The sequence below is a fragment of the Neofelis nebulosa genome, chromosome 5, assembly GCF_028018385.1.
Source record: "Neofelis nebulosa isolate mNeoNeb1 chromosome 5, mNeoNeb1.pri, whole genome shotgun sequence".
NCBI lineage: Eukaryota > Metazoa > Chordata > Mammalia > Carnivora > Felidae > Neofelis > Neofelis nebulosa.
This window is the reverse complement of record NC_080786.1, coordinates 93,783,801-93,806,293: the sequence shown is the minus strand read 5'-3', so window position 1 is coordinate 93,806,293 and position 22,493 is coordinate 93,783,801. Positions and strand designations below refer to the sequence as shown.

The window sequence follows — 22,493 nt, the reverse complement described above, 5'->3', positions numbered from 1 at the left end:
CTCAGTTCTTCTTAGTGAGGCCTTGTCTTTCCATCCTGCCTTCCTAAATAAACCTATAGCCCAAGGTAAAAAGTCAATAGCTACTTTTTTGTTGTATTGCTTTTGTTTTTAGCTTCCTTTATGGAGTTGGAGAGCTTCGCCTGGTGCTGACCTTCCACAAAGCACTGACACAAAGCATTACTGGACCCCCCTTACCTCACAGAGCTGAATCCTCACAACCACTGTCTTCTCCCAGAACAGGAACCCAGCACCATATTGCAATTCTGTTCTTGTTCTTGCCCACAGAGATATAATCTTTATATTTGAGATCATCTATGTCTTTCTTCTCTTTTGATATTCATCTATGATTAGTCTTTGGTTGTAAAGGTGGTTAGGGAGAGGGGATATTGGAGTATGATTCACTGTGCCACCTTCCATACTCTCGAATGATAGAAAGTTTTATTATGTATCTGCAAATATTGTCAATTTTCTCTCCTCCTTTTCAAACTTTGTAACTTTGATTCCATTTTATTGTCTTGTTTCCCTGGCTTGGACTAGAACTTCCAGTACAATATTTCATAGAAGCACTGATAGTAGACATTCTCATTTGTTTCCAGTTCTAAATGGAATGCTTCTAATGTTTCGCCTATAAGTATGGTCATCAGATAGGCTCTTGGATAATGCTTTTTCTTAGGTTAAGAAGTGTTGGATATTAAATTTTATTGTGCTTCTTTCTTCTCCATCTATTGATTTGAGCATATGGGTTTTTCTCTTTAATTTTTCATATGTGAAGTACATTAATATATCTTCTAATGTTAAGCCATCTTTTCATATCTTGGATTAAACCCTGCTTGGCCATGATGTATTTTTTATGCATATTATCTTTGATGGGCTTAGATTTGCTGGTAATTTATCCAGGGTCTTTATGTCTGTGTTTAATAGTGAAATTGGCCTTTTGTTTTCTTTTCTCCTTCTATCCTTGTCCAATTTGGATATCTTGGTTATTTTCATAGAATGAATTTAGATTATCCCCCTTTTCTATTCTCTGGAACAGTGATAGGAATTGAAGGAATGATAGAATTTTTCTGGAAAACTGTCTGGCCTGGTAGAGGTTTTTTGATGAATAAATCAAAAATTACTGTTTCAATTCCCTCATGCTACTGTTTTACACTTGACTTTCTATTTTTTCTTTTTGACTAAGTTTCAGTAAGTTATATTTTCTAGGAAATTGTCTATTTTCTAGGCAAATACCTGTAATTTTAATTTTGGGTGGGTATAAACATGCTCTTTAATAGTTTTTTTTTTAAAGTCTAGTATATATCCCTTTTTATTCTCTATATTGTTTACTTGTGACTTCCCTCTTTTTGTCTTACTCTGTCTTATCAATCAAAAGTACAACTAGTTTATTATTATTTTCAAAGAAGTAGCTTTTCATGTTTATTATGTGTGGCATACCCTATTCTGGGAGTAGAGTGAACAAAATGGATAAAAATCTCTGCCTTCTTTGAAAGTATATCCTAATATAGGAAAATCAGTAAGCAATAAATTTAATAATAAACTAGTAAATTCCATAGGAGATTAGAAGGTGATGATTGCTATAAAAGGAAATAGATTAAGATGACAAAAATTGAGAGAACAGGGGTGAGGAGCACAGGCAGGTGGCAATTTAAAGTAGTTACACTTGACAAGCAAAGCCTCGGAAGAGAAGAGGGTGTTAGCCATGTGGATGTCTGTGGAAAAGGCACTCCAGGCAGAAGGGATGGCTGGTGCAAAGACCCTCAGGTGGTCTAGGCCTGTGTAGAGTGAGGAAGAGTTGGGAAGACACGTGGCCAGAATGGAGGAAGGAATAGTCAGACAGGCAAAGCTTTCCCGGAGCTCATGGTTTAGACCATTTGGGGCTTTAGTCCAATGTTAGGACTTCAGGTTTCATTCTGAGGGAAATGCCCTCTTTTGCACAGAGGTGTGACATTATTTGACTTATTTTTTGGCTTGCAGTTGACTGTCTACTTCATGTGTCTTCACATTGTCTTTCCTCTGTGTCTGTGTCCAAATTTATTCTTATAAGGACACCAGCCATACAGGATTAGGACCCACCCTATTGGCTTCATTTTAGCATAAATACCTCTATTTATTTAACATAAAGACTCTATCTCCAAATACAGTCACATTCTGAGGTCCTGGGAGTTAGGACTTCAACATATGGATTTATGGTTGGGGGGGGGGGGGTTACTCAATTTATCTCATGACAATATCCACTTCACCATGGCTTTTAATCTTCTCTAGTTGAGTAATATTCATATCCTTTTCTGGCAATGTATCTTTAGACATGAAAACTATTCACAGATTTTGGTTACAGAAGTGATGTCTTTAATAAATGAGTCTGAATATTGTACTAGCTGATTTATAATAAATGCTGGTAAGCCCCTGTTTGTCTCTTCCTCTCAAGAACAATTGTCTTCCTTCTAAGAATAGATGACCTCACCTTGAATCTTTCTTGTTTTTCTTTTTGTTTTTTCCTCCAGGAGACGTACCTCCTATCCCACAGACAAAGTGCACCGACTTCCAGAATGCTAATCTTCTCCAAGGCACCAATCTCAAAGTCCAGTTTCTCCTCTTCACCCCTTTGGATCCTAGCTGTGGTCAGCTAGTGCAGGAAAGTAGTGACATCCAAAAGTCTGGGTTCAATGCCTCTCTGGGAACTAAACTAATCATCCATGGATTCAGGTGGGAGTAATCAACCAATAGGATCATCTTCACTAAGAACTAGAGAGTGACCATAAGGCCACAAGAAGTTAATGGGGACCAAGGCGAGAGATGGATTTACTGGAAGTCACATGTTTTATCTCTCACCTCCTGCTGTCTTTGAAGGTTTCTCATATCAACATGAATACACATTATGTTGTTTATTCCTGTTGGTCATGTATATTAGTCCTCTGCTTGGTCTTATCTACATACTTTCAAACAGTAAATATGTATGACCCCAGACAAGTTGTCCCAGCACACGAAGCCTTGGTTTCCACATCTGAATAAAAGGGAAGTTGTAGAAATGGTCCCAGTTGATCTTTCCTTCCTGAAGCATGGGGTATGTGACTCATCTCAGCCAGTGAGGTCATGGGCTGTGTGTAATTAGAGTAAGGGCATGGTGTTTTTATCCAGGGTTTTATTTCCTCTTCTTTATTTCTTCTCTGGCTTCATGATTTAAGAAACTTCCACTCACGGGTGCTACTTCCATCATCTCCTGAGACTAATCTTTCTCAGGTTTGATTTCTTTGATGCCCTATCATCCAAATTTTGTTACAATATGTAGTCACTGAGTCTCAATTCGACCACTATCCTTCCTTCCAACGTCTTCTCTCCAGAGCCCACTGACAAGGCCTAAAACAGAAGAAGGTTGGTGGGAGGAAAGAGGGAGAAAATGCAGTGAAAATAGTAGCAGTATAGAGCAACTAGAGATGGGAGTGTCCAATGAAGAGGTGGATGCAAAGGCACTGCACAGAGGATCACCATTTCATGGCCTCTGGGTTCTCTCTGCTTCTCAAATCCCTGGACCCTGAGCACCCGGCCCTATACCTCCTTAGGTATATACTTCCTTACTCTTATGCCAAAGTCTCTTCTCCAGAAAATCTTCTATTTAGACACTATCTAAGGCTGTATGTGTATCCCCAACCAAGAGATAGCTAACAGAGCTGGAGAGCTCAGCAGCTGTCACTCTGTCTGCTCCTAGATCCCCTGAAATCCACTTTCTATGGCACACACCCAATTTGTGCTCCTCTGCCTACGTGAGTATGCTCTTATTATTCCCTCACTGTGGGCCACTGAGAAAACTTCTCCAGATCCCAAACTCTTGGTAAAGTTCTATGAAATTTTTTCTACCATTCTCCTTTTCCTAGAAAAGCGCTTTTATACTATGAGTTGCAGAAGAATAGAGACTGTATCTTATTTTTCTTTATTTCTCACAAAGCACCTGGAATACTGACCCATTGAATTAATGAAAGTATGATCAAAAGAACAAGTACATAAAAACGTTCTGCAAGGGAAGTGCATATTTTTAAAATATATTTTTAATGTTTATTTTTGAAAGAGGGAGAGAGACAGAGTGTTAGCAGGGGAGAGGCAGAGAGAGAGGGAGACACAGAATCTGAAGCAGTCTCCAGGCTCTGAGCTGTCAGCACAGAGCCTGACACCAGGCTTGAACTCATGAACTATGAGGTCATGACCTGAGCCGAGGTCAGACGCTTAACCGACTGAGCCACCCAGGCGTCCCAAGGGAATTGCATATATTAAAAAATGAGAGTTAAGATTGCAAATCTTAACTCTCATGAACAAAGCTATCTTTTTTTTTTCTATAAATAACACAAGCAATGTCAGTACATATGGTTTGTGTGGTATCCATTGCCCAAAGGTACCTGACTGAGGGCTGGTGGGGCTGGAATTCAACCTGAGTTCTGAGCCCAGGCATGAGGCTGCATCTACCTAGAACAAAAGGCACTCTTTTATAATTTACACAAAGGCTCCATATATGCAGGCAGAAGCCCTGGTGACTATAGGATTATGTCCTCCCTATGCTCAAAGTGGTAGAGGGTTATTGCCCATATATCCCCCTGATTCATTTTGATCGTCCCCCCGCCCCCGGGTTTATTCTGTTAATAGAGAATGTCACTGTAATTCCCATGACAATGGATATTGGGTTGGCAGATAATTTTCCCATCCTTTTTTGGCCCCATGTCTAGGGCTTTAGGTACAAAGCCTTCTTGGATTGATAAATTCATCGGTGCCCTTCTTCAAGCAGCAAATGCTAATGTGATTGCTGTGGACTGGGTTTATGGCTCTACGGGTATCTACTTCTCAGCCGTGCAGAATGTGGTTAAGCTGGGCCTAGAGATCTCCTGTTTCCTCAAGAAACTACTGGTAGGTACACAAGAGCTTTGGGGGAGTTTTGTCTGCTTATTAGGGGAGAGGAAACAGAAAGAATCAACATATGAGGAGGAGCTTTAGGGCGGAAGCAGAGCTACCTAGTGGCTTGTGGGTCTTCGATTCTAATCTCAACTTTACCACTTACAGTGCTGACTCTGGGCAAGTAGTTGGCCCTCTCTGAGCCTCCCGCTCCTCCTCTGTAAAATGTGCCACTGCATGTTAGATAGGGAGTCACTCGAGAGGGAGTGGCCATGGGCATTACTCACACACGTTGAGCACCAAAAAGAAAATGAGGCAATCATCAAGGTGGGGTTTCTAGGAAGAAGTTGAGTGATGAATGGAATGAAAATTCTGCCTTTTTCCCCCAAAGTGTGTGTGGTGGGTACGTCATGCCCGGGGTCCTCGGATTCTGAAGCTTCAAGGAAAAGTGTGACGCTGTGAGGCCCAGGTTGCCATGGCCCAAATGCAACTCACTTGTAAATGCCCCATTCTAGGTGTTGGGTGTGTCGAAGTCCTCAATCCACATCATTGGTGTTAGCCTGGGAGCCCACGTTGGGGGCGTGGTGGGATATTTCTACGAAGGCCAGTTAGGACGGATCACAGGTAACATTATTCTCTGCCCATCACCCCAAGTTTGGAGATAAAGAGAGAACGCCCTTGAAATCCCTCTATTGAGGCAAGCAGAAGGATCTTTGTTCTTATGACCAAGTCATTTATTTCCACTAAACTTTATTTATTGTGGCCATTTACATAAAGCAGTACTGTGTTGTTATTGTGTGATCTCTAATGTCAGTATAAGAGGCCATGTATTTCTTTCTGAGCCTCAGTTACTAGTTCTGCGAAATGAGTTATAATAGGTCATATCTCCTTGGCCCACTGTGGAAATCACCTTTAGTCAATTATGCTAAATACTTGCAAAACGCTAGGGATTTTATGCTTTAGAAGCTATCCTCAATCAATAAAGGACCAGAGTTATGTGGTAAATACTCTGCTTTCTGGCTCTTCTGTGGGACAAGTCTGAGTCATGTCCTACAGAGCCTCTCAGAAGGGTCCCAGTGGAATGAGACCAAGTTGCCCAAAGTGATAATCCATTCAATACTTTTCCCCCCGTGCTCTGATTCATTTTTTCCACTCCTTCACTATGCTTTCTGTGATCTACTCCCAAAAAGCTACTTATGCTTTAAATCCTTGTCTCAGGGTTTGCTTTGGGGGAGGAAGAGGAAAAGAGAACCAAACTAACACCTGGGGACAGTAATTTTTACTTGTGAAGACTAGCACAAGGCCTTGAACATAGTAACTGCTCAAAAAATTATAGCTGTTGTTATGAGTACATGAGGATTAATATTACTCACATTAGCCCTTGCCAACTGGCTCACTTCAGAGCCAGAGAAGCTGCGTCATTGAGAGTTAGAGACACAGCATGCGTTTTCCTGGGTACAATGGCCCTGAGCTGGTCCTCTTGCCCTTGGATCCTTGCTGGGGAACTCTAGGATCTGACCAGGAAGGACTGCCTGGAGAGGTGTGTGATGGGTCCATGAGGGTTCCGGAAGCTGAGATGAAAGGGGCCCCTGACATCAGTCTGTCCCAGCAGGCCTGGACCCCGCTGGACCAGAGTACACCAGAGCCAGCCTGGAGGAGCGCCTGGACCCTGGAGATGCCCTCTTTGTGGAGGCCATCCACACAGACACTGACAGTGAGTGGGGGTGACCCTCCTGGTATGGGGCGGGATGAGCATGGCAAGGGCTAGGAGGCTGGCATCTACCTGTGTGGCTCTGGGCAGATTCCCTCCCTTCTGAGCTTCTGTTGCAGTGAGGAGTTTACCAGCATCATCTTGATCTCTGGTTAACACTAAATCTTGTGACAAGGCTGGGTGGGGGAGGACACTGCTGCCTGGCTGGCATAGGGGAAAGTCATACTACTTTTTTTCAGGGTGAATGTGCCTGGCCCCATGGGATTGGGACATTCCACTTCTGGGACAGATACTCAGGCCTGTCGGGACTTCCTCCTCCCCAGGGAGGAGCCAGCCCTTCAGTCCAGTGAAAAATGAGAAATCCTCCCCCACCCAACTCTGAATCCATTGTGACCAAATTAAGCTATTCTGACTAGCTGGAAAAGGGGATGGGCATTCCTCCTCATTTCTACTTTGACATGAAATGCCCAGGAGTTAGCCAGATCCTGTGCTCAGGATGGTGGGTATGAGATCAATTCATGCCTATCCCTCACCAGAAGAGTCTGCTGTTCAAGTGAGAGGTGTCCATGTCTCATTCCCTTTGTTCAGAAGCCTTCTTCTTAGCACCCAACACTCACAGATTCCTAATTCTGGAAGAAACCCATGCAGTCATGTAATTCAACCCTCTTTCCCACCTTTGTCATCTCACAGTTAGGAAAGCAAAGACCACAGGCTTCTGCCTAGCTGTTAGGTTAACCATATTAATTATCAAGGTCAACTACTTCTGTTTCTAAATTTGCTAAATAGGTGACTTGTTAGGTCCCTATTTACCAGAGGGCGGCCTCTCAGTCTCCTTCAAAGTTGGAGCCTCTTCCTAATGTGACCAGAGGGAAAAAAATCATTCCATTTGTTTAACCCATTTTCATTGAATTATGTAGTTAGCACCAAGAATGCAACACACAAGACATTGAAGAAGGTCCCTGCCCACATGGAAATACAGACTAATTGCGAGGGCATTCATTCATTACTTCCTTCAATAAACATTAGGTACTCACATGTGACAGGTACGGTGCTGGTATTAGGGATATAGCAGAAAAAAGGCCAAGTCCCTGCTATAAGTTGTAGAGCTTCCAGGCAAGTAAACAGACATTATTACACACTATGAGTATGATAATGGAGAATGTGGGGCAGAGGGTGACTTGTGGGGTGGAGAGGCGGATTACTTCAGGAAGGATTATTGAGGAAAGTCTGTCCCAGGAGGTGATATTTTCGGATGAGAACGAGCAAGTCCTGGGAAAAGCTGGGAGAACATTCAAGTTGGAGAGAACAGCCAAACGAAAGCCTGGACATGGTTGGGGGACAGGAAAGAAAACCATGTGATTAGAGAGCAGGGAGTGAGGCTAGAGAAGAGGGAGGAGGACCAGGCTGGCCATGGTGAGAAGTTTACATTTTATTCTACAGGCAGTGAGAACAGGGAGGCAATTAGGATTTCCTGTAAAGATTATTGTGGATGCTGTGCACAGAATAAGTTGCAGGGGACACTAAGGGGAGCCTGGAGGCTCATTAGAAGGTGTTTACAGTAGAGGCCAAGAGATGGTGGTGGTTTGTGCAGAGGTGGGGGCAGTAGAGACAGAGAGAAATATAAAGACTCAAGGGGCACCTGGGTGGCTCAATCGGTTAAGCATCCGATCTTGGCCCACGTCATGATTTCACAGTTTGTGAGTTCAAGCCCCACATTGGGCTCTCTGCTGTCATCCCAGAGCCCTCTTTGGATCTTCTGTCCCCCTCTCTCTCTACCCCTCACTTTCTCTCACTCTTTGTCTCTCTCAAAAATAAATAAACATAAAAAAGTCTTTTAAAAAACCGAAAAAAGAAAGATTTGAGAGGTATTTTGGAGGTAGAGTTGGCTAGACAAGTGATGGGCTAAGTGTAGGGAGTGACAGAAAGAGAGGAAGCAAGGATAACTTCCAGGTCATTGCTTAACCCCTGGATAGATGCCAGTAAACAAATAACATGCAACCGATCACTTACAGTAGTGATAGATGTGGGAAGGGGGAAGATGTTTTGAAGGGGAAAACCGGGGTCTTTGGCAGCTGGCTCTGACCCCATCTGAGGAGTCAGCTGCGGTCACCATGATGAGATGAGGGCTAAAGTGTTTCAAATTAGCCAGGTCTTACTTCTGCTCAGTCAGATAAGCACAAAAATATGAGGAAGACTGTGGAAATGTGGCCCCACACATACATATGTGAACTCTTGCTCAAAACCAAGTAAACCGTGTTTGGGGCACCTGGGTGGCTTGTCGGTTAAGCGTCCGACTTCAGCTCAGGTCATGATCTCACGGTCCGTGAGTTCGAGCCCCGTGTCGGGCTCTGTGCTGACAGCTCAGAGCCTGGAGCCTGTTTCAGATTCTGTGTCTCCCTCTCTCTCTGACCCTCCCCTGTTCATGCTCTGTCTCTCTCTGTCTCAAAAATAAATAAAAACGTTAAAAAAAAAAAAAGTAAACAGTGTTTGACAAGGAAATTCACCAAGCTTGTAATATTTAGTGATTTATAAAAACTTATGTGAAGGGAGGGGCGCCTGGGTGGCTCAGTCAGTTGAGCATCTGACTTCGGCTCAGGTCATGATCTCACGGTCCGTGAGTTCGAGCCCCATGTCGGGCTCTGTGCTGACAGCTTGGAGCCTGGAGCCTGTTTCAGATTCTGTGTCTCCCTCTCTCTCTGACCCTCCCCCGTGAATGTTCTGTCTCTCTCTGTCTCAAAAATAAATAAGCATTAAAAAAATCTATAAAAACTTATGTTAAGGGATATTTTTCTCGAATTTATTAGAGAAATATGAGTATCTTATGGCTTTATTCTTCTTTGCTTCTTTCCAGTGTGTAAAAACACCTTTAGAAAACTGATGGCAGGTTCTTCAGTTTCACAGCACTTAGGAGTGAGGTGGGCACCCAAGGAGCACACAGAGTGGATGCGCTCCCAAAGGCAGAGCTCAGGCTCTGCTGCCAGTGGATCCTGCTGTGGGGCCTGGAAAATAAGCCCCTGCAATCAGAAGTAATGAGATTCTTCCTCCTTCCAGATGCGGGTATTCGGATTCCTGTTGGACACGTGGACTACTTCGTCAATGGAGGCCAAGACCAACCTGGCTGTCCCACCTTCATTCATGCAGGTCAGAAAGCCAGAGAGAGTTGGGGTTTGGCTGCCCCAGAGGCTGGAATTCACCAGTAGCCTTTATGTTGAGTCAGCCAGTGTGGAACACACGGGGGTCTTCCTTCTCATGTCCTTTGTTATGCCCCATAATGCCTTTCCCAACACTTATTGAATGGATGTCTTTGGAGCCCAGGAATTCCGGGGGAGGAGTGCCCGAAATTAAAAGTGTACACCATACTTCTCCTGGCCTACCCACTTTTTAAGCCCTGCAGTGATATATCATCACTCAAGCCAATAAACCCTATTTTTCCTGGGCCCTGATTTGTGGCAGGTCCACACTAGCTGCATCCTCTGCGGAGCTTAGTTGTGGTAGAAGGAGAACGACACACCCAAAGCTGGCTAGCTGAAGGTTCAATTCACTGATGACTTACTAAATTTGACAGTTCCCCAAAATTGTTTTTAAGATAATCTTGAGTGCATTCAATAAATATACATTTCTTGGGTGCCCAGGTGGCTCAGTTAGTTAAGCATCTGACTCTTGTTTTCGATTTGGGTCATGATCTCACAGTTTGTGAGTTCAGGCCCTGTGTCGGGCTCTGCGTTGGCAGTGCAGAGCCTGCTTGGGATTCTCTCTCTCCCTCTCTCTGTCCTCCCTTGCCCTCTCTTCCTCTCAAAATAAATGAACTTAATAAAAAAATGTACAGTTTCTTTTCTAAATACACAATTGATGCTTGCACAACTTGAATTTGAACTGTACGAGTCCACTTATACATGGATTTTTTGATACAGTACGGTACTGTAAATGTATTTTCTCTTCCTTGTGATTTTTTTCAACATTTTCTTTTCTCTAGCTTACTTTACTGTAAGAATACAGTATTACACTTACACCAAATATGTCTTAATCAACTGTTCATGTTATTAGTAAGGGTTCTGGTCAACAATAGGCTATTAATAATTAAGTTCAAGGGTCAATGTATTCTTCTAGAATGTTCTTTTTTTTTTTAATTTTTTTTTACATTTGTTTATCTTTTGAGAGACATAGACAGAGCACAAGTTGGGAAGGGGCAGAGAGAGAAGGAGACACAGAATCCAAAGCTGGTTCCAGGCTCTGAGCTGTCAGCACAGAGCCCGACGTGGGGCTCGAACTCACAAACCGTGAGATCATGACCTGAGCCAAAGTCAGACACTTAACCGACTGAGCCACCCAGGCGCCCCTAGAATGTTCTTTTTGAATTCATTCTTCTTAGCATTATTTTAAATAATATTAAATTTGTCAAAAGCTAAGGACCAAGGGTTGTTTAATCTTCTCACATTCTTCTTATGAACATAGCCAACCTATCAGCATTTCTTACGGGAATTTTATCCTGATTTCTGATTACTGTTTTTAGTCTTTTCTTGCCTTACCAAATTTTTGACACTTTAAGGATTCTTTTGACAATTTTATTGAATAATCCCTAATCTAATTTACTAAATTCATTGATTATCCAAAAACATGTTTCCTTTCACAATTTGTAGATTTTCCAACTTTTTTTTTTTTTTTTACCAGATGGGATAGTTTGGTTTTAATGGCTTTTGAATATTTCTGTGACATTTCAGCAGCCACTTTTCATTTTTCTTCATAACACAATTTGAAAAGGGTTTGGTTTGTATCCCCCACCTCCCTGTTGCAGCTGGAAGGAGCTTGCCCATAGAGAGTGTGCCAGCCATGGGAAAAAGAAAGTTGACACACAGCTCGGATGTGGTTACTGGTCCCAGAGTGGGGGTCCCAAGGTGAAGGGGGACTCTGAAGACCTCAGAACCTAGAGCTGACTCCCTTGATTGTTTCATTGCTGGGATGAGTATCATGAGGTTATAAAAATTTTTGTTGGGTGTTGATGAAGAAAGTAAAATGTGTAGACAGATATTCATTGTGAGAAGTGGGTAAAGGTCACCAATTGTCTGAAAGCTCCCATTTTCTGAAAGAGAGTTTGATGATCATGAAAGAATGGGTCTCAAATTAAACTTTTTTTTTTGATAGATTAAGCTTAGGTATCTCTGGAAAAGGAAAAGGAAGAAAGCAGTAGCCATGTCCATTAACATTAAAAAATGTGGCTCAAGAGACATCCCATGTATTTGTAGCCTGCTGGAATATAAAATTCAATAGAGTTATAATAAGTAGCATGGAGGGATTTTCATTTGTCTTAAACTAAAACATTGGTTGTGTTTTTTACCCTGTTAAGGTTACAGTTACCTGATCTGTGATCACATGAGGGCCGTGTACCTCTACATCAGTGCCCTGGAGAATTCCTGTCCATTGATGGCCTTTCCCTGTGCCAACTACAAGGCCTTTCTTGCTGGAAAATGTCTGGATTGTTTTAACCCATTTCTGCTTTCCTGCCCAAGGATTGGTAAATGCCACCCCTTTGACTTCCTTTGACAATTTGGGGAAAGTTCAAGTCTTGCTAATTGTCACCTGTTTAAGTCCTGCTCTTCTGTGGTCAATAAGTCTATCCAACTACAGTAAGGAAATTCACCAATGAAATGTTCAGCCTGTTCCCACCTGGAGGATGGCATTTGGCCTTCCACATCCCACCTCTCGCCATGCATGCTGTTGCCTGATACTCTACTTGCTCTGCACACACCCTTCACACGCAGCCCCTTGTCTGCAAGTCCAGGCAAAGGACACTTTATAAACATTGGTAGAATTCAGAACTGCTGCCCCCACTCCCAGACCAGATGCTTGCCATAGGTCTTTCTAGCCAGGCCAGCCATTCTCCAATTCCTGGTAGATTCTAAATCAAGGTGTTGTGGGGAATCCCCATGAGTGGCACATATGGCCCCCTTTAGGGGTTTGAGGCTGTGGTGACCATGTGTCAGCTGGAGGGCTGCCTAATTGCTGGCTGGCTTGGGCACATTGCTGGATGACCCAGGCTAGTCTGGGGAGGGGGGCTGGGGAAAGGCTGAGGGATCTGACCTCAATTCACCCTGTGCAGGTCATTGCTGAGAACATCCTAGGGTTCTCCAAGGTGGTTTCAGGAAGAACTCTGGGGGAGTATAAATGGTTCCTTTCTCGCCCTCATTCTCCCACTTCCCACACCTAGCTGCTACTCAGAACCGCAGCTTGACAAAATGTTAAAGTAGATGTAGCTTCCCACAATAAAGCAAATCAACATTACTTCCTACTCATTGTGCGTATGCCACAATTTCCCCCAAATGTGATGGACCAGCCACCTCACACTTTCCCCAGCCTCAGCTCTCACTACACTTTCCCTGGCACTGAACACCCCAGGGATGTTCATGTTTCATGTTTCCTCACCCTGTATGCCTTTGTCCAAACTGTACTCCCTGCTTGTTATGCCCTTCCTTAACTTGTCAACCACTATTCTTCAGGTCAAACGCTTTCCGTGCTTTGTCTGTGAAGGATATAAATGCCGTTAAAACAACTGTCTAATAGATTATTTTACAAATTGGAGATCTAATCTCAAATTTCTGATACATACCTCCTGAGAATGGGCCAGATGATCTTTAAAAATGTGCTTCCTGTGTATCTGTGTGTTTATCTTTGACTGGACTAAACTGTATGTATCCTGGGACCCACCTTAGGGCATGACATATAATGAGCATACAGTGTAGTTGTTTGTAGAATGAATGGGTGTGCAAATTAATCAATATGTGGTTGCGTGCCATGGGACACTGAAATGGCCTCCTCAGGGATCTTGTTTTTTGTCTTTGCCTCTGTATTTCCAGGGCTGATGGAACAAAGTGGTGTTAAGATACAGCCGCTTCCCAAGGAAGTGAAAGTGTACCTCCGGACCACTTCCATGGCTCCGTACTGTGGTGAGTGGGGGGTTTGTGTGTAGCTCAGGTATGCTACTGTGCTGTTCTGCAGAGTCCAGGGCTCTGGCGTGGGCTGTGTCTAGCATGGCATGGGAGCTCAGGCGTGAGGTGAAGGACAGGCGCAAAGATGTCATAGGAGGGGTGAGGGGCAGCAGCTACTGGTCTTAGACCCTAAACTTTCAGAGCTAGTCCAACCCATGCTCTACTGCAGATTATCAGGTATCTTGCTGTCTGTATACTTATCCTAGTTCCTCCCCACCTCACTTCAGTGTGGGTTCTCTGTAATGTGGTTTTTGGGAGCACCCTCTGGCTTCATCCTTCCTGCATACTTTTTTTCACCCCCTCCTCGATGCCCATCTTATGTGTCTCCTACCCTGGCAGCCCTGTTAGGTCAGGGTCTCTAAGGAATGTTGAACCTTGCTCTCTACTCTACTCCCCCTACATACACATACTCCAACTATTTACTGTTGCTTCTAACCACTATGCTTCACTGAAGCTAAGATACCAGTAAAAGATGTTAAATGTGAGAGAAAAATGTGTCTTAGATTCTATGAAATATTACAGGTTGAAGCATCATTGTCTCCTATGCTGTTTGCTTCTTAAGTAGAGTGATTATACTTCCTTAGTGCTTGTTATCATAGGATCCTGTCTGGTTTATTGTGTGTATAGGACAAAAGTATGCTGGTTAGGATGATAAACTGTATATCCAAATTAACTCTGATATTCTGATCAGCTTGTGTCTGGTTGGTGGAGGGATCTTTCTTTATGGCCATTCCTTCCTTGGACCAGAACTCCTGTTGCCATGTGATATGGAGCCCAAAGTTCAGATTGTGGTCATACAGACTTGGATTTGAATGTCAGCTTCTCCACCTACCAGATGTGTCATCAGAAGGAAGTTACTTAACCTGGCTGAACTCTCCATCCTTATGTAGAAAATGGGAACAACAACAGTATCTACTTTAAAGAATCAATTGTGAGGGTAAAATAAAATAGTATACAGGGAGTTGCTAGCACAGTGACTGGAGCTTGATAAGTAATAATTCCCCTCCTTTTATCATTCAGAGGACTGGGGGAGACTAGATGCGGGTGTTTATCATGCTAGAGAGAATTCATGGCTACCTCTTAGGAACAAGTGGATTATAAGAGTCGACTGTGGGCTTCTCACATATATCTGCTCATTTGACAACCCCACTCTAGTTAGCTGTGAGGACGGGGAGGTTCTGAGAGATTAAGCCTTGTGCCCAAGGCTACACAGTGGTGTGGAAAAGGCAGAATTCAACTCAGGTCTTCTGACTCCAAAATCTGTATTCTTTCCATGTCACCACCTGCCTCCACACTGGCTTCTTTGCCTCTGCTTCTGAGAATCTGCTCTTTACAACCATATTTCTTGGATCCTCTTTTGTCCTCACCGCCCCCTCCAGAGGTCAGCCTGGGGGAGGATGCTTTGTCCAGTGGTGGAGGCAGCGATGCCAGGACCAGATGTCCAGTTTTACTTCCAGTTCTGGGACAGCTTCACAGCAACCTGAACTGGCTCCTTCCTGTCTGCTCAGCCAGGGACACACATGGCAGGGAGCCTGGGGCACACTTGAGGTTAGAGGCATTTCAAAGTCCCTGCTGAGGCAGACTCACACAGCTATAATTTTTCTGACTGTTTCGTATTTGTTGTGAGACTCCCTCTCCATGCCCCAGAAGCATGGCCCTATCTGTTCAAAAACCTCACAGAGCTACAGAAAGAAATAAACCAGCCCGAGTACCTGCTTTTCTGCATGCTCTGCGCCTTGCAATTCTGAGCTTTTTGTTCTGAGCACTGAAGCTGGGACTCTCCTCTACCTGGAGGGATAGGCCATCCACCTGGTAGTTTGGGTAGTACCAACGGCCTGCAGCTCCCGCTCTCACCCACTCCCGGGCCCCACGCACTGGGTGCCCATCGTCCCGCTCGGCCTGCCTGGGTCTCAGCAGTGTTCAACAGGACAGTGGTCACCCCTGACCCCTGCCAGACATGCACCAGCAGGGCAGAGAACCTTCTCCAAATAGTTTTTCTATTGTTTTCAACACTATTGTTGAAAACAAATAGTGTTTCTATTGTTTCTAAATAGTTTTTCTAACAGTATTGCTTTTGCCTTTATAGAACAGTGTTTCACACAAAGTGCTTTCTCTCCATTACCTCATTTAATCCTTGCCAATGTTCTGTGAGGTGATATCGAGGGTTGTAGATGAAGGAGCCAAGACACAGAGAGGCTCAGTGACTTAGGGAAAGGAAACAGTGAGTAAGCAGCGGGGCCAGGCTTTGGATCCAGATCTCCTGATCAACCATCCAGGGCTCTGTCTGCTGCCTCCCATGTCTGACTCCTGCACTGGAGATTGGATTCCACTACTGATTCCCACCCATCCAGTGTTAGTAGACCTGACCCTCTTGGGGCTTCCAGATAATATAAAGAGAGAAGCAGAACTTTAGGAAACTTTCTTAATGGGTGAGATCTGCTGGCAAAGGAAGAAGTGGTATAATATGTAAAAGTCAGCCCAGAGAATTCAATTCCTAAAGCTTATGTAATTTAGCTTTTTTTCCAGATTTCAGTTACCCACTACAATTTAGCCCTTGCCCATTACCTTAACAGTCTGCATCCTCTAGCAAACAACTGAGAAAGAGACAGAAGGGGCATGGCATTGGATGTGTTCCTCTGTGGAGAGGAAGCATACGGTGCTCTCTTTTCTTCCATGTGGGTTCTTGGCATCTTAGCACCTGTCAGTGAGTCTTGTTACCAACTCCATTAGCCCAGATGGATCATAGCACTCCTCCAGCTTAGTGGTGAGTCTACCAAAATCCACTTGGTGTCCCCCCAATATTTGCCTTTAAAACATGACAAATGAAAAAGTACAAGTAGGGCAGAAGTGAAGAATTGCCTGTCCAGCTATGTCCCGATCACCAAAGAAGTCTGTGGAAATGCCCCAAGACTAAAGATACTGCAAAATGCCACCAGATGGGTCTCCCCCTTAATAAGGAAAGGATAGGAGGTTAGGGAAGCTGTAATTCTTAACTTCTCTTGCCAGAGAGACAGCAGGGGCATCACCATGAGCCAGGCTCCTCGTCTGGTTTATGTCAATGACGCAAGTTTGAGAGCCCCAGGATCGATGCTGCCTGGGAGGGTGGAGATGCCATACAGGCACCCAGCTGCCACAGAGAGGGAAATAGTCATCTCTTACACACAAGTGGGCTCCCTGACACTGTGCATATGGAGGGTTATTTTAGGAGTTAATTATTTAGTATAAGAAAGATCCTTTTCAGTTCTTTTAAAATCATACCACCGAGATAATGTCATCAAGCAGGGAGGAGTGGGACATTCTAGCATTATAGGTAATAATAAAAACTAACATGTATTGAATGCTTCCTAGGCACAGACACTGTCTAAGGACTTTTGTATTAACTCATTTAACTCTCATTCAGACCCATTTTTATTATCCCCAATTTACAATGAGGAAGCTAAGGATCTGGGATGACAGATAATCTGCTGCTAGTCAACGGCTGTTAAGAGGTAGATCTCAGATCCCTGCACTGCTGCTCTCCGGGGCTTTTTGCATGTTGTACCCACTGACCTCTGGCCCAGGCATCTGCTCTGCTTTGGTTTCCCAGTGCATCACAGCCTCGTGGAGTTTTACTTGCAGGAGCCAAGAAAGAAGGATACCTGTATCTCCATCACCTTTATTAGCAGCAATGTTACTTCCTCGGTCGAGATCACCATGTACGTAAGTGTCCCGCGTTACATGCACACATCTCCCACAACAGGCCCTGTGCGATCACTGATGGGTAACCCGAGCCCGCTGGGCTGGAGGTGGGGGTGAGGGCAGCACCTACTACAGATGCACCCCACAGACACATGGTGGGCAACTGTCCCAGGTTCAGGATCAGTACTGGGTCCAAGGATAGTGTATTCAGACAACAGCAGCTGAAGCAGGCAGACAGCAGTCATGGGATGTCTCAAAAAGTGGTGAGAACAAAGTAATTGGGTCCCCGATAGGAAACAGTAGTCAGGACTCCAGGAAGGCCACGTCAGGGATGTCAGCAAGTAGGAGGACCTCAGCCACTAGCCCAGGGAGGGCTGGCCAGAGACTGCGAAGAACCTACTCTTGGAAAGTAGGTGAGTTAACTCTAGGTGAGTTAGTAGAACTGAATCACAGGCAGAGGGTCAGTTAGCAAATGAGTACAAGGTGAGGCCAGCGGGGCTTGATGCCAGGTGGTGCCAATCTCTGGAACTGGGCTGAGCATTTCCTTCCCTTATAGGGTCACATCTGGGCATAGCGGCTGGCAGGACCACACTTGAGGTGGGAAGACAGAGAACTTCACCTATAGGAAGGCTCAGGCCTGGCAGGGGACAGGAACTCAGCAGCAGTGGTGCATGTTTCTTTAAAAAGCAATTGGTGGGGCGCCTGGGTGGCTCAGTCGGTTAAGCGGCCGACTTCGGCTCAGGTCACGATCTTGCGGTCCGTGAGTTCGAGCCCCGCGTCGGGCTCTGTGCTAACAGCTCAGAGCCTGGAGCCCGTTTCAGATTCTGTGTCTCCCTCTTTCTCTGACCCTCCCCCGTTCATGTTCTGTCTCTCTCTGTCTCAAAAATAAATAAACGTTAAAAAAAAAAATTTTTTTTTAAATAAAAAGCAATTGGTTAGGGGTGCCTGGGTGGCTCGGTTGGTTAAGCTTCCGGGTCTTGATTTTGGCTCAGGTCATGATTTCACTGGTTCATGGGATTGAGCCTTGCATTGGGCTCTACGCTGACAAAGCGGAGCCTGCTTGGGATTCTTTCCATCTCTCTCTCTCTCTCTCTCTCTCTCTCCCTCCCCTGCTCATGCTTGCATGCATGCTCTCTCTCTCAAAATAAATAAATAAATAATCATAAAAAAAAAAAAAAGCAATCGGTTAGTTACTCCCAAGCCAGCAGGAGCCAGTCTAATCAGAGAAGTAACTGTCTTGGTCAGGGTACAGTCCAGAAACCAGAGTCCAAGCTGGGAGTCCAATAGAGGGACTTCAACCCAGGGAACTAATTACAAATGTGTTGGGAGGGCTGGAAACCCAAAAGGAGCGTGAGGCACCGCAGAGATCAGCAACAGAGGCCACTCCGCCTATGGGGTTGGAGGAAGAAAGCCCGGAGGTGTTTGTAGAATACCAGCAGGATCTGGAAGCAGGCAGGAAATATATCCCCTCTGGAATCACAGTCCAAAGCAGTCTCCCCACTGTGCGTGCCTCCTGCAAGTTAGACCTCACTGGAACCTGCTGGCAGGGGAGCCTGAGAAGTGTGGTTGGCAGGGGAACGCATGAATCACAAACACGGAAATGACCAGTGCGTGTGCACAGAAATGTACAATTGTCCACAGTGGCAGGTGCCATGAGGACAAGTGAGACAGAGCCTGACCAAGTGTGAAAAGGTGATGTTTGAGGAGTGTTTGAATTGACATTTGAGTAGTGATTCACAGGAGTTACCCAGGCCAGGGGTTAGTGAGAATATGGCGCAGGGAGTGGAGAGCAGGGGGTGAGGCATTGGAGAAGGAAGCTGGGGGAGCAGGGGTCGCAGCTGAGGGCCAGACTGTGCCAGGCATTGAAGGACAGGTTAGGGATTTTTATTTTTATCCTGAGAGCAGTTTGGGGAGCCACTGGGAATTTGAAGCAGGAGAGTGACCGGATCAGATTGGAGTTTGGAAATATTTCTCAGGCTGCAGTATTGGAGGTTAATTGCACTACCAGGGAAGACAAGTTTCCACTGAGAGGAGCACATTTCTGGATTCCCAAACACCCTGCCACCAGCCAGGGCTCCAGCTCACACAGGCCAAAGAGAGAAGTCCCGCAGGCAATCAGGACCCCAACACAGATTTTCAGGTGCCCACGTTAGTCTTGCAGATTATAGCTGAATAATTTTCACTACATCAGTTCAAGGTCACATTATTTCCACAAGGTGTTTTCATTGCTTCTTGGTTGCATGGGTAAATGAGCCAACATTGACAATGACACATAAATAGCCACTCATTAGAATCACCTGGAAAGCACTAAACACCACTGACCCCCAAACCCTGCCCCAGGCCAATTGCAGCAGAATCTCTGGGCATAGCCTCAATCACTACACTTTTTTTTAAATGTTTACTTATTTTTGAGAGATAGAGACACAGCACGAGTGGGGAAGGGACAGAGAGAGAGGGGAGACACAGAATCCAAGGCAGGCTCCAGATTCTGAGCTGTTAGCATAGAGCCCGATGTGGGACTCGAACTCACGGAGCATGAGATCATGAGCTGAGCTGAAGCCGGACTCTTAACTGACTGAGCCACCCAGGCGCCCCTCAACCACTACACTTTTAAATCCTCCCTGAGTGATTGGAATAGATATCTACAGATTCTTCCTTCTCCCCAAAACAATTTGCATTACTCTTTTGAAGAAGACTATCAGAACATGGTTATCTTCAGTTCCTTGTTTGTTGGTTTTTTTCTCTCTTGCAGATAGAAATTGAAAAAGGCGGGGCTGGGGGGAGTTTATGTGTGAGTCTACTTTCTATAGCTTTGTGTGTGAGTCTACTTTCTATAGCTTTGTGAAATCCCAAGGTTTCCTTCTAATTAGAAAATTTACCCAAACCAGGTCTTTCGGCCACTTACTCATAGCGTCCTTCATACCCTGTTAGTTTGCAAGCTCCTCCATTCATGCAGCTTCTTAAAGGGAAAAAACCTTATTTTTTTCCTCTGAAGTATTTCAAAACACTTCTAAAATTAAAAAAAAAAAAAAAAGGAACAGCTTTTAAAGTTGTACAGAATCTTCCTCAAAAGAAAAAAAAAAAAACAACTAGGGGTGTTTGGGTGGCTCAGTTGGTTAAGCCTCTGGCTCTTGATTTCAGCTCAGGTCATGCTCTCATGGTTCATGAGTTCGAGCCCTGAGTTAGGCTCTGCGCGGACAGTGTGGAACCTGCTTGGAATTCTCTCTCTCCCTCTCTCTGCCCCTCCCCAGCTCATGCTCTCTCTCTCTTTCTCTCTCTCAAAATGGATAAATAAACATTAAAAAATATTTTTAAAAATCAACAACTATTTTCTGAGCCATGTTCAAAGCTGTGAGTATATGTGCAAAGGGACTGGTTAGTGTGATACAAAGGATCACGGTCCCCACCTTCAAGGAGTTCTTTTGTGCATGAAACTAACCAATGCTACCAGCGGAACCCCATAGGAGCCAAGGGGAAGCAAAGGCCAAAAGTGCTTCAATAACTTAATTTCCCTTTCCCTTGCAGACCTAGACAGCAACTCCAGGGGAGAGGAATCATAGCTCACACCAATGCTCAGTGCCAGATAAACCAAGTGAAATTCAAGTTTCATTCTTCCAACCTAGTTTGGAAAAAAGACCGGACTACCATTGCTGGAAAGTTCTGCACTGCTCCTTTGCCGGTCAATGACAAGTAAGCCCAGAATCCACACCTGCCCCATACATACCCACAAGGACCAATCCTGACCTGAGATGTGACATTTGTTGAGGTACAGTCTCATCACAGAGATTAGCTTCTTCAACAGAAATGACAAAAACCTAGGGTTTTCTTGATTTCCTATGGGGCCCTCTTGGGTTGGAGGTGTTCAAAAGCCAAAGAGGGTAGGCTTCAATTTCCCATTCCCACTTCAATATAAGAAACTTCATTTTATCTGATATACAGCTGAATAATTTTATATATACATATAAAATCTATTTTATATATGTCTTATTCCGTTTCTACATACGATTTATTGAAACAAAGACTTCTCATTGCATAATTCCTCCTCCTTAGTCTCCACTGGTCACATTCACAGCTGTGGATCCACCTGTGCCTCTAGCACAAATTTATATTAGTCTTAACACCCTGGGCACTTGGAGGACAGGAGTAGTAGACTCCTATAATAGACAGCTATAGGCTTCTTTCATCTGACATCATGGTAACACAAGAGCACACAACTCCTAGCCCTCTTTCCTGAGCAATCGGGGACCTGCCCTGAGCGCATACCTTCTTGTTGCTCTTCTTTTGCAGCAAACAGACTGTCTGCTTACCTGAGCCAGTGAACTTACAAGCGAGTGTGACCATTTCTCATGACCTGAAACTAAAGTGTGTATAGTATAAGCCTGGGCAGGATGCATCTCCCTGGATTTCAGAGGTCGGGGAGCTATGTTCAACTTACTCTAGGCATTACTACTAGAAAGAAGGCAAAACTCATGGTTATTTTCCCCATAATAGCCACCTTAGAGGGGAGAGATAACTCATTCTATCAGAGCTTTGTCTCTGTTACCAATTTGAACAGCCTTGCAAAAATACCGCTTCAGCTTTTCTATTCCTACTTAACTGCATATTAACTGCAATTGCCCCATATCCTTGAACATCTGTGCCTAGGATTCAATGGAAACATTCACAGGAACAATGTTTTTTTAAAAAAAAAATAATAAAACACCATGGAATATCTGAATTATTTCATTGTTTTATTGGAATGGAATTCTGTGATGTATAGAAATGTGGTTTTCTATAGGATGGAGAAAACAATAGGCGCTGAATTCTCTGTATTAAAATAGCAATTGAGAAGAAGTGCTTGGAACAGGAGAGGGGATGGAGGGCTGGGAAAAGATGGCACCATTCACCATTCCTTACCGTTGCCTTCTCTTGATATCTGGAAGGTTTGGGGAATCAGAGAGATCTTTGGGGAATATAGATGAATTTTCTTTGGGTCAGTGTTTCCCAAACTTTGTTGTAAGTTACCTTGTATACAGCCATAGTCCAGCAAGAAACAGATGATTTGCTCTAACAGGGTAATTTGAGGAGAATTTAATAAAAGGACTATTTACAAAGGTCTTAGTAGGAAGTGGGAAAACCAGAAGGGATGGTGCTGTTCCCTCAGGCTAGGGGCTGAGTTAGCTCATCCTGCCCTAGGTCTGAAGAGGCAAGAGGAGAGAGCACCGGAATCCCAAGACTGACAGGGGCTGCCAGACCTTCAGTCAAGGGACATG

At 44.4% G+C, this 22,493-nt stretch overlaps 1 protein-coding gene across 9 annotated transcripts in view; it reads left to right on the top strand.

The window, feature by feature from the left end:
* Window positions 1–21,958, top strand: part of ADPRH (ADP-ribosylarginine hydrolase) — a 37,786-nt gene extending 15,828 nt beyond the window's left edge. For 7 of the 9 annotated variants that reach the window (XM_058731294.1, XM_058731293.1, XM_058731296.1 and 4 more), the window contains 10 exons: window positions 2,502–2,703; window positions 4,710–4,887; window positions 5,388–5,496; window positions 6,485–6,586; window positions 9,635–9,724; window positions 11,925–12,092; window positions 13,432–13,521; window positions 17,150–17,258; window positions 20,767–20,931; window positions 21,529–21,958. In XM_058731294.1, the coding sequence (XP_058587277.1) occupies window positions 2,502–2,703; window positions 4,710–4,887; window positions 5,388–5,496; window positions 6,485–6,586; window positions 9,635–9,724; window positions 11,925–12,092; window positions 13,432–13,521; window positions 17,150–17,258; window positions 20,767–20,931; window positions 21,529–21,613 (1,298 nt within the window). In that variant the 3' untranslated portion in view covers window positions 21,614–21,958. Of the gene's footprint in view, window positions 1–2,501; window positions 2,704–4,709; window positions 4,888–5,387; window positions 5,497–6,484; window positions 6,587–9,634; window positions 9,725–11,924; window positions 12,093–13,431; window positions 13,522–17,149; window positions 17,263–17,797; window positions 17,956–20,766; window positions 20,932–21,528 lie in introns of those variants that run through there. The other 2 variants (XM_058731297.1, XM_058731295.1) reach the window with 2 other exon arrangements.
* Window positions 21,959–22,493: the final 535 nt, after the last annotated feature.